The sequence below is a fragment of the Macadamia integrifolia genome, chromosome 12, assembly GCF_013358625.1.
Source record: "Macadamia integrifolia cultivar HAES 741 chromosome 12, SCU_Mint_v3, whole genome shotgun sequence".
Taxonomy (NCBI): Eukaryota; Viridiplantae; Streptophyta; class Magnoliopsida; order Proteales; family Proteaceae; genus Macadamia; species Macadamia integrifolia.
The window spans coordinates 2858956-2870846 of NC_056568.1; the positions used below are offsets into that span (position 1 = coordinate 2858956).

General features: G+C 41.5%; 1 protein-coding gene across 1 annotated transcript in view; it reads left to right on the forward strand.

Annotated features, from left to right (window-relative positions):
• Positions 1 to 11891, forward strand: part of LOC122057126 (BTB/POZ and MATH domain-containing protein 3-like) — a 22737-nt gene that overhangs the window by 2600 nt on the left and 8246 nt on the right. The window contains exon 2 of the mRNA XM_042619127.1: positions 3887 to 4235. Within this exon, the coding sequence (XP_042475061.1) occupies positions 3887 to 4235 (349 nt within the window). The remainder of the gene's footprint in view (positions 1 to 3886; positions 4236 to 11891) is intronic.

Below are 11891 nucleotides of genomic sequence, written 5' to 3' on the forward strand. Positions count from 1 at the left end.
CGAAACTTGTACTTTATTTCTTTCCCCTTAAAAGTTTTGATCGTTGGTTTTGAGGGCCAAATTGGCCAAACTAGGTCCTAAAACTTCTAGGATACCCTGTTTTAGGCCCTCCAAACATAGCGGAACCCTTAGATTTGAAAAAATACATCCAAAAGGTAGACTGGTAGTTTGACTTCAGACCCTAAGTTGGTACTTGGTAATGTACGTTGTTTGCATTCTCTAATATGGCCTATTCCGCACAATTTTTAGTTCTAGAACACGTACATTTTTATGAATGAATAAGGCATAAAACTATAAATTATTTCATATGCATACATGGTTTGTTACAAAGAGACATATATGTCTCTATCAGAGCCAACAATTGTACAATACAAACAATGAGGCACCCCTATGCCCATCCTAGAGTCCTAGACTCCTAGAACCAAAACGAGTTTTATGTAGGATCAAAACCACTAGAATATTGTTGTTGTTATTGTTGTTGTTGCTGTTGCGGAACCAAGTTATCCTCCGATTGTATCACAAAATTTGGCCATGTCATAGTATGGCGGAAGAAATGCTTGAAGTTCTGCACAACAACCCTATAAATGGAATTGTCAACATATTTTAGGTACTATATTCTAAGGTATAGATCTCCGAACTGTGAGGAACTCAATCGAGAGCCACTGCTACTAGATGGTGCCTGGGGAACTGGAATTGGCACTTGCACTGGCACTGGCACTGGCATGTATGGTTGGAGGCCCGAGAATGAGAAGATGTTATCCACAGAATTTGACCCAGTGTGCGACTAAACCTTATACTTGAGGGTAATGACAGTGAGCAGCTAAACTACCTAAACCGAGCTTACCTATTATAATTGGAACCGGTGCTTTCTTTGGCATATGATGGTGTACGCCACTTCCCTCATGCATACCACTCTCATCCATACTTAGGACTCTGAAAGTGTTAGTCAAGCTTATAACCTCAATGTCCATGGATTCCATGCTATCCTCCTTATGTGGTGGTATGAATTGGCGGCGTGGGCCTCTCGAGCAGCCTGTAATTTCGTAAGCTGTAAGGTCTTTGAGAGTGTCAGTCAAGCTTGTAACATCGACGTCCATGGATTCCATGCTATCATCCTCCTCAGGTGGTGGTATGAATCAACGACGTGGGCCTCTCGAGTAGCCTACACTTATGGTAGCATGTGCACCGTGGTCCTCATCCTTTGTGGCATAAGTGAATCGAGTCTCTCCTGTGAAGTGGACTAGCTTAGGCTCTGGATTTTGCTTGTGATACCTCTCACGCAGACCTGAATGTATAGTACCATTAGATGGGGATGGTGTGTGTAAGTGTGACGACTAAAATGCCACTAGTTGTTGTCATTATCATCATCCCTGCTAGCCTGAGAGTTGAAACGTTGGGATGTTTGTGACTGAACATGACCCTTTAGAGATGCCACAAGCTCATCCACATCAGCACCCATTTGACTATCTATCTTAGGGTCAAGCCTACCTCAAGCCTGATCTATGACAAGGTCACCTCGATCCTTAAGCCACTTGTGTAGGGTATCCTCGTCATCATCTGAGTTAACTTGGAAAATGTTGGTAAGCTCGTTTAGATCGTTATCACCACTGTCCATGCCTTGGCATATATGTTACATCCTCAGTCTCATGTTATAATACACATACACCAACTACTCTAATTGTGCGTGACCCAATCGACTGCACCTCTTGGAGTGGATGAGTGAGAATGTACACCGGTTGCAGTCACATCTGTAGGCAGAACAAGTTTAGGAGAGTACGTTGATTGTTATCTTTCTGAAGTTAAATGCATCTCTCCCATATAACACCCACCATTTGCCTACATTGGATTATTCAAATTATTCGTGTTTAGTGATTGTTCTCGATACATATGTATATGAATTGAATGGAGACAAAATGACAAACAATGGAGTGCACTTGCCAGGTTCTGTACTCTCTTTAGCAGACTTCATAGTTGGCACAACCAAAACTCCCAAGAACGTCCCCATGGGTCTTTATCTATACTCATTTCAAACGTAGGAAATGTTCTCATTAGTACAAAATCAAGTAATTACATTCGTTATTAACATTGGACAAATTGGAGACTACCAAGTCTCACCTCATTATTGCATTTTGTCTAAATAGTTGAATTAGGCTCCAACTTGGCCACCACATTTTCCACTGATTCTATTAGTGATTCTTCCATCTCAAGTTGATGCTTGTAAATTGTAATGGCACTTGGGATTGAGATAGTATGCTGAGAATTATATAAAAAACTTGTCATTGCTTATGAATATGTAAATTAACTTAAATACCTTGAACTAAACATTTAAAACTCACCAGCTCTATGCAGTGGATGCATCAAATGCCTCTTCCACTGGTCCTCTACAATATTCAGGTATGCACTCCCACCACGTGGTTGCGTTGCTCGTGCACGTTCCTTCTTCATTCTATGGCAACACATAGTTGTAGCATGGTAGGCTTCTTCTTAGAGTCTACCATTCTCAATACCTTTACCACTGGCTCCAATATAAGAATGACCATCAGGTTATACCAAAACTGGTCACTAGAGATGGCCGCCTATGCTACTACCCTACACTGTGGCAAACTCGATTCACTCAAACCAAACCATTCCTTTGAAGCGAATAAGGACTTAGACCAACCATCTTTGCCACAAAACTCTTTAATGCAATATAGTTGGTTGCAAATCGACTAATGTCGGGCCTCACCAAATCTCCACTACACTTCTCTCTCAGCTTTTGTAAAGCGTATCCATGGTTGTAGACAAATGTGGTCACTTGTCTTGCCCGCGTGCAACAACCACTACCATGGATCTCTTCCCCTTTTCCTTAAGCATGAGGTCAATGCAATGGGCTGTACATGGTGTCCAAAAGAGGTGGGATCTGCTGCCGTGCTTGTTCATCAATCTCTTACTTTCCTTCTTAAAGATTCTCCCGTTGTCTGTTAGCACTTGGACAACATTCTGTACCCTACCTCCTGTATGACATCTTTCATCAACTTATAAATATACTTTGCATCCTTTTTCTTCTTGGATGCATGATGCATGATGCATGATGCATCCACACTCCACAAATTTCAGAATGATAGTCTTACCATCACAATAGACCATGAAGTTAATGATGGATTGTCTAGCGGGTCTAGTCCAACCATCACTCATCATAGCCACTCCATAGTTCTCCCATGTCGCCTTCAATGTATTAATGTCCTCTTCCTTCTCTTGTAATTATAATATTGAATCTGGGTTACATGAATTGTAAGTCTTAGCTACTACAAATAGCAACTCTTAAAGAAAGCTACTTTCTAGAAAGAAGATCTAGTTGCTAAAACACAAAAATGGCCAAGCAAAAAACATGGAAAATATACATTATTTAGGTGAAATTCTGCCAATTTTTTTCGGTAGTGTTTCGGATTGACCGAAACAATGAAATGAAATGAGTTTTTGAACCTTTCCGTCCACCACGACAATGTGGCAATTCCCTGGCAAGAAGCCTTCTCTAGTGCTGCCATAGAGGTGGCAGCAGCGAACTCATCCTCCCTGCTTCTACAGTGAAGATGGGGAAGATGATGGGTTTTGTTTACTTGGTGCTTTTAAAAGGGTCCAAATGACCATAATAACCTCATTCATTAGCCTTATATGCACACTTGTTCATTAAGATGTAGCACATAAATTGGTAGAGTTTGTTTCTTTCTAAAAAAGAGAAACAACTCTCTACCTATCTCCAAATTTCTATTTATCTCAAAATAAGGCCAAAAGTCATACAAAAAACCTATGGATTTAAACATAAATCAAACCAAAGACACCCTTAATGTGCAATTACTTCATACTGCATCAATGTGACATATCTAATTTATTTATTTTGGATTTTCAGGGGTTACAAGCGTTTCTTTAGAAGAACAACTTTAGAAACCTCAGATTATCTAAAAGACGATTGCCTTGCCATGCATTGCACAGTGGGAGTTGTCAGAACCCACATTGAGGGACCCAAAAATTATGACATCTCAATTCCATCATCAGATATGGGTCAGAACCTCAAGGAGCTTCTGGCATCTGGAATTGGCTTTGACATAACATTTGAAGTTGGCGATGAGATGTTCAAAGCTCATAAACTGATACTTGCTGCTCGCTCGCCAGTTTTTCATGCTCAATTCTTTGGACTGATTGGAAACCCAAACATGGAGAAAGTAATGGTGGAGGATGTTGAACCCTCAATTTTCAAGGTATTGATTCTGCATTGTATGTTTCCGTTACAAAATTCCTACTGTTCTTATATGTGCCTTCTTGATGCAGTTGCACGATGGACTTAGGAAAAGAAAATCTTTTGATTTGATCTTCTTTTGTTTTAGAAACAAGTTATCTTTAAATTACCTAGCTTCTAATTTTAGAATAGTTTCCTTTCAAGTTGTTGCCATTAATTGTTTGATTTTTTTTATATTGGACATGTAAACAATGGAGAAGTTCAGTTTAGATTTGGAAGAATAGAAATTTGATTAAGAGTTTTGGTATGAGAACCATGGCTGCTGATTCCCCTTTCTTCTTCCTCTAAAATTGCCCAATTTCTTCTCTTCTTTCTCTTTTCATTCTCTTCTTCCTTTTATTATTCTGGTTTCCTTCTCTTCTTCTCTCTATTGTTATTGTAGTTACTGTTACTTTTCTGGTTTGGGAATACCCTGTTCTAGGCGAAGGTTGCAGCCAACGGAAACTGGGTTCTTCTCCTTTGTGGCTGGTCTATTTGTGCTAAGGTCTAGAGCGAAGGGAACCCTCCCTTAGGCGACACAAATCATCAGATTTCAGATGCCGAACAGTCCCTTTACTACCAGTTTTTCATACCTGCAATTGAGACTGACGCCACTCTACCGCTAGGAAGAATCTCAGGCCCTTCCCGCGACCTTCCTGCTTGTAAATCCAAGTGCTGGTTATATGGGCTTGGAAGAGCCTCCTCTTGAGACCCTACGACTCGAATCTCAGGCTTAACAGAGAAGTTTTGAAGGAGATATCATCACCGCCATCTCTCTTTGTTTTTCTGCTGGTTCTTATTTGTGTCGTGAGGTTAAAGACAACCTCATAAAGTGAGGGTTTAATTTTTTTTCCCCTTGTTTCCTCAAGTGCCCTTACCTTTTATACTTATTCTGGTTTGTCCTTATTATAAATTCCTCTTCCTAGTTTGTCCTTGACCATACGTTTGTTTTTTCCACTCAAATCACTTTTTGGTTTTCCTTTGGTTAAGTTCCACTTAATTACAAAACTGCCATTCTGTTATAAGGTTCTACTTATTTGCAGAATTGCAATTCTCTTTAACTTGAGTTTAATTACAATTCTGCCATTGGCTATTGCTATTATTTATTGAGTGTCCAATTGGGCCCTCATCGATCCGATTTCAATTCTTGAAATTCGGATCTGCATCAAGTGGTATCAGAGCGAATTTTCCTGCAATTTTCTAACCATGACAGGTCACATCACCAATGCTGAGTTGCACAAATTATATCATGAGTTAGCCGAGAACCAATAGAATACTGATGCTAGGCTTGAGAGGACTGAAGCCAAGTTTGACAAGTTTATGGAAGAGATGATTGCCTTTATGAAGAGGTCCGACAAATGAGCTGAAGAATGATCCTCTACATTACCTCCTCAGCTCAACACTTTACGGATCGAAGATACACCTCAGAGGCAGCAACTTGATCTAGTTGTTCCCCAGGATGTTACTCGGCAATTTTCTGACAGAGATTATGGCATCAAAGTTGAGGTTCCCGAGTTCAGTGGTGAAAAGGGACCTGAGGAATTTCTTGACTGGCTTACCAAAGTGGAGAGAATTTTTGCATATGTCTCTTCTAGACATGAAGAAGTGTGAACTCATCATCACCAAGTTTATTGGGTATGCATGTTTATGGTGGGATGATGTACTACATGCAAGGTTTGTCAGAAGACTTGGACCCGTTACCAATTGGGAGGTCATAAAGCAAATCCTAATTGAAAAATTTGTTCCTCTTAATTATGAAAAGGTAATGTTCCATAAATTACTTAACTTGCAGCAAGAGAACAAAGATGTGGATTCCTACACCCTCGAATTCCACAAACTGTCTTCAAGGTGTCGACTTCAGGAAACAGACTAGCAACGGTTGATGCGATATATCAGTGGGTTAAGTACTGAGATTCGACTTGAGTTGGCTAACATTGATTTCGGGTCTGTTGATATGGCAGCAACTCATGCTAAGACAGCTGAAGAGAAGTCCATTTATTGGAAGGGTATGCTCAAGACTTCTTCAGTTTATAGACCTCCACCACGTATGGAGGAAAAGAAGCCTGAAGCTCGCAGAGTTGAAGAGAAAAGGTCAGAGTTCAACAAGGATAGTGTTGGGGTGAAGAATATCATATGCCATAGTTGTGGCGAGAAGGGTCATTATTCCAACAAGTATCCCAATAGGACTCGTTCTGTGAACGTAGCAGAGAAGTAGCCGACAGAGAAGAGTAAAGATGAATCTCATTTATATCCGTATCCCCTCGAGGACGATGATATTGTTGATGATGAAGATGAGGATGTAGAAGTTCATTTAGCTAGCCTTTCATCTTTTTCGAATAAACTTGTTGATAAGGCTCCTCTCTTCAGACCGAAGGGTACTTTCCTGCACGGCTCCGACCATACTGATGTTCATGTAGTTGTTGATACTGGGGCAGAAACAAATTTTATACCTGCTGAATTTGTTCTAGCACACAACCTTCCACAGAAGTAGCTTTTCAAGAAGATTCACGTGTGAGGTTTTGGACCCACAGCTCGAGAAGAGGCCACTGCAGTTGTTCAAGTACATCTACAGTTTGGGCCACTACAGTACCATGTCACCTGTTTGGTCACCCCATTGGCACACTGCGACATTCTTCTAGGCCGACCTTGGTAGCGACATGCAGGCATTCTCTACGATGGAGCACGGAATACCATCAAGGTGAAGTAAGGAGGTCGTATGTACTTAATGAGGCCACATGCATTATCCGACATGCCACGTCGTCAACTGACTCCTGCTCCAATGACATGCCAGCCTACTCTCCCTCCTCTTGGAGTTATGTTCCCATCTTTTGCTTCGAGATACGTGCCACCTCATCAGCGAGTAACTTACAAGGGTATCTTGGGAGCACGACCTAACTCGATGGAGTCGAGTTCTTTTAAGACCGGGAGAGCTGATGCAGTTGCACGATGGACTTAAGAAAAAAAAAATCTTTTGATTTGATCTTCTTTTGTTTTATAAACAAGTTTTCTTTAAATTAGCTAGCTTCTAATTTTAGAATAGTTTCCCTTCAAGTAGTTGCCATTAATTGTTTGATTTTTTTTATATTGGACATGTAAACAATGGAGAAGTTCAGTTTAGATTTGGAAGAATAGAAATTTGATTAAGAGTTTTGGTATGAGAACCATGGCTACCGATTCCCCCTTCTTCTTCCTCTAAAATTGCCCAATTTCTTCTCTTCTTTCTCTTTTCATTCTCTTCTTCCTTTTATTATTCTGGTTTCCTTCTCTTCTCCTCTCTATTGTTACTGTAGTTACTGTTACTTTTCTGGTTTGGGAATACCCTGTTCTAGGCGAAGGTTGCAGCCAACGGAAACTGGGTTCTGCTCCTTTGTGGCTGGTCTATTTGTGCTAAGGTCTAGAGCGAAGGGAACCCTCCCCTAGGCGACACAAATCATCAGATTTCAGATGTTGAACAGTCCCTTTACTACCAGTTTTTCATACCTGCAATTGAGACTGACGCCACTCTACCGCTAGGAAGAATCTCAGGCCCTTCCCGCAACCTTCCTGCTGGTAAATCCAAGTGCTGGTTATATGGGCTTGGAAGAGCCTCCTCTTGAGACCCTATGCCTCGAATCTCAGGCCTAACAGAGAAGTTTTGAAGGAGATATCATCACCGCCATCTCTCTTTGTTTTTCTGCTGGTTCTTGTTTGTGTCGTGAGGTTGAAGACAACCTCATAAAGTGAGGGTTTAATTTTTTTCCCCTTATTTCCTCAAGTGCCCTTACCTTTTATACTTATTCTGGTTTGTCCTTATTATAAATTCCTCTTCCTAGTTTGTCCTTGACCATACGTTTGTTTTTTCCACTCAAATCACTTTTTGGTTTTCCTTTGGTTAAGTTCCACTTAATTACAAAACTGCCATTCTGTTATAAGGTTCTACTTATTTGCAGAATTGCCATTCTCTTTAACTTGAGTTTAATTACAATTCTGCCATTGGCTATTGCTATTATTTATTGAGTGTCCAATTGGGCCCTCATCGATCCGATTTCAATTCTTGAAATTCGGATCTGCATCACTTCTGTTGTTTGAGTACGCTACTTCCAATCTATATAAGAACGCTATAGAAAGTAGCATGCATTGCATGCTTAATCTTGTGTTTTCAAGGATCAGTTAGGATTACCCATAACGGACCAGTAAGTGGTGTGATCAGTTATGATCCATGGCGGATTGTATCCACCGAGACATTGAACATGATCTGATTGGCCACGTCTGATACTAATCCAGATGATCTATCTGAATTATCCTAATAATTATACTCAAAACTGTTCAACTAGGAAGTTGTAACTCTCATGGATACAGACATTGTAAGCTGGTTGTAAGATTGATTCAACATGCGATAAGTATCAGGTTTGTTAGGCCAGAAATTAAAGTCCAGTAACAAGAAGAGAAATTTCACTAAATTAGGGTTCAAGTTGAAAGAGTTGATACGAGAAGGGAGAGTGAACAGTTTGGAGGAAAAGGTTTAAGGTTTGATATGAAAAGGAAGACCCATAGTAGGTCTGGAAATTGAACGATAAAATCAGGATATAGAGTTGGAATTCTGAGGTTCCAAGTGGGGGGGGTGTTAGGGCTTAGGATAAGGGTTGAATTAGGGTTATTGGAATATTGTTAGTGTTTAGTGGGTGAGCCTGTGCAACTTGCAGCAGAAAAATATTTTATTTTTCAAAATTGTAGGTTATAAATTAAGTTGCATGCGCATTTCTAGAACCCATTTTCGATTGCCATTCTCTAACTTTTTGACTCATTAGTTGGTGCAACCATTCAATATAATCCACCATATCCCATTAACATAAACCAACTGCTAAACTAATAGTTGATTGCAACTAGCACAACTCAATCCCAGATAAAAACTTGTGAGTTGTGACACAGAATTAGAACAAGATATGGCCACTTTAATCCAGAATCAGAGAAAAAAAAAAAAAAGAATAAAACTCAGCTGGGGTAGGGCCATAGGGGAAAAAGACTTGATGACTTAACTAGGCTCTTTCACTTACTCTTCAACATGAAGTAGTCAGCCAAAACCCTCAATTTGGGCCACATAGGCTTCAAAACATAATGGATTTGACATCCTGAATCAGTCTCCCTATACTTAAGTAACTGAACCTTGTAGATTTAAAAGTTCGTATTCAGGAAACTGGGGCTGGACTCTTTCTTCTCCTTAATGTAATTTTGTGATGGAATCATAGAACAATCCGAATGAAATTATCCAGCCTATCTTGCTGTAGTGTTTTTGGTTTCTTGGGGAGCAGCATAATGATCTTGCATTGATGCCAAAACGAAGAGGTGACTTTGAATTCATACTTAGTAATTTGTTTGCAGTCTTATCAAGGTTTACTCGGTAGGATATCAACTGCTTGTAATAGAAAAATGTCACAATATCCAAACTGGTGGTCCTACCTGAACAAATCATAGAGGTGACCTTACCATTTGTGCTTTGGACCAAATTTTGACCGGCTTCTTGCAATATCCAAAACTGTACTGTGCCTGAACAGATTTCATACCATATTTTCTTATTCCCAAACTTTCTATCGCTTCCCCCCATAATTGCACCTCCCATTCAATGGTTCAAGTGGTCCCCACCACATAATCGACCATAACTCCAAGATTTGGAGCATCTTGTCACGACCTGCCCAACATAGGCCCACGGGCCTAGCCCACCAATCCCATGGACTTAGGCCAATGAGCTAAGTAAGGTCCAAGTTCTAGAATTTTCTACAAAGGTGTAGTAACTCTAGATATTTTATTATAGATATTTATAGAAGATATTTATAGGAGATATTTTGGGAGAGATTTCTAGAATTCTCCACTAAGGAGGTGGGAAGCTTCTAGTTTCCTCCCCAACCATTGGATGGAGGACATTTGTAAATATCTTAACCATCCATTGTAACTTGGGGTGTCTATAAATAGGTGTTGCCTCATTTGGCAAAGGCACTCACCAAGGACCAACCAAGAGTGTTCAACCAAGTAAGTGAGTTCTCAAGCCTTGTACTCAAGAGTTCTTTAGTGCAATACAAGTTCATTCTTCCCAAACTCACTCTTGTGTTCACTTCTTCTCTTCCCAAGTCCCTTAAGGAGTGTGGTTAGGCTGACTTAGTGCTAGTGGGAGTGCTAAGTGCCGGCGCGGTTGCTTAGAAAGGTCTAAGGCCGTGACAGTTGTGGTATCAGAGCTTCGGTTGCGAGGGAGCCAAGCTTGTGGGATAAGCATTATGTCTAACCTTTCAGAGGTACACGACGTTGCAACATGTGAGCAGAACCGTGGAAGGAAGGGAAACCCCAACACTGGGAAGCGAAAGAGGAGCAAAGACAAGTCTGTAGATGTTGGTTGTGCTATGGAGTCTTGCTTAGCTCAGGTGGAGCTAGCAATGGGCGAGGTGAAGGGACGCCTCGATGTTGTAGAGCAAAGTGGGGAGGAGCTCGAAGGAGAGCTCAAGAAATCCCTATTGAGTACTCTCAACACCATGGCATATGACCAAAAAGAGTTTACATCCTTTAAGGCTCATGTGTGGGAGGACATTTCCACCTTCAAGGATCAAATGCGGGAAGTGTTGGCCAAGATAGAAGCTTGTGTTGCTGAGGTACGTGAGGATTGGGCTTTATGTAAGAGGGCGGTGGCCGGGGGAACTACTACCTCACGAGAAGTGCCTAGGATGGAGGTGCCAAAGCCCAAGCCATTCCCTAGGAAGAGAGATGCACGAGAAATCGACAACTTTTTATGGCACATGGAGAGGTACTTCGAGGCAATGGCACTTAATGATGAGGCATCAAAGGTACGGACCGCTACTCTCTACCTCACCGATGATGCAACTCTTGGGATGATTTCAAAACTGAGTTAAAGAAACACTTCTATCCCGAGAATGCCACCTTCTTGGCTAGAAAGAGCCTAAAAAGGCTTAAACACACAGGTTCTATTCGGGACTATGTGAAGGAATTCTCTACCCTAATGCTCGAAGTCCCGAGTATGACCGAGGAGGAACTCCTATTCAACTTCATGGATGGCCTCCAAGGCTGGGCTGCACAAGAACTACAACGTCGAGGCGTGCAGGACCTTGCCTCAGCCATCACAGCAGCAGAGTCATTAGTGGAGTTTAGGAGAGACGATAGCTCCAAGCCCAAGAAGGGCACTAATGGGAAAGGTGGGGGAGAGAAGGGGCCTAAGACATACCCTCCCAAGGAGGGTAGGCCCAAGCAAGACAAAAGGGACAAGTTCACGCCCAAGGATAAGTGTTTCTTGTGTGATGGTCCCTATTGGGCTAAGGATTGTCCCAAGAGAAAGGCTCTCAATGCCCTACTCGAGGAGAAAGAAGACAATGAAGTGCATATGGGGTCCCTACAACAACAAAGTGCCATCAAGGCTAAGACAGAGATCAAGGCCACAACCTCACAAAAAGGGCTAATGTACGTGGAGGTGCATGTCAAAGGTAAGCCCACTCGTGCCATGATAGACACAGGTGCTACGCACAACTTTGTCTCAATAGAAGAGGCGAAGAGACTTGGACTTAAAGGGATCAAGGAGGGAGGATGGCTTAAGGCCGTCAACTCCCAAGCCCGTCCCATAGATGGTGTTGCTCGAGGGGTCGAGTTAAACATCGGGACATGGAAG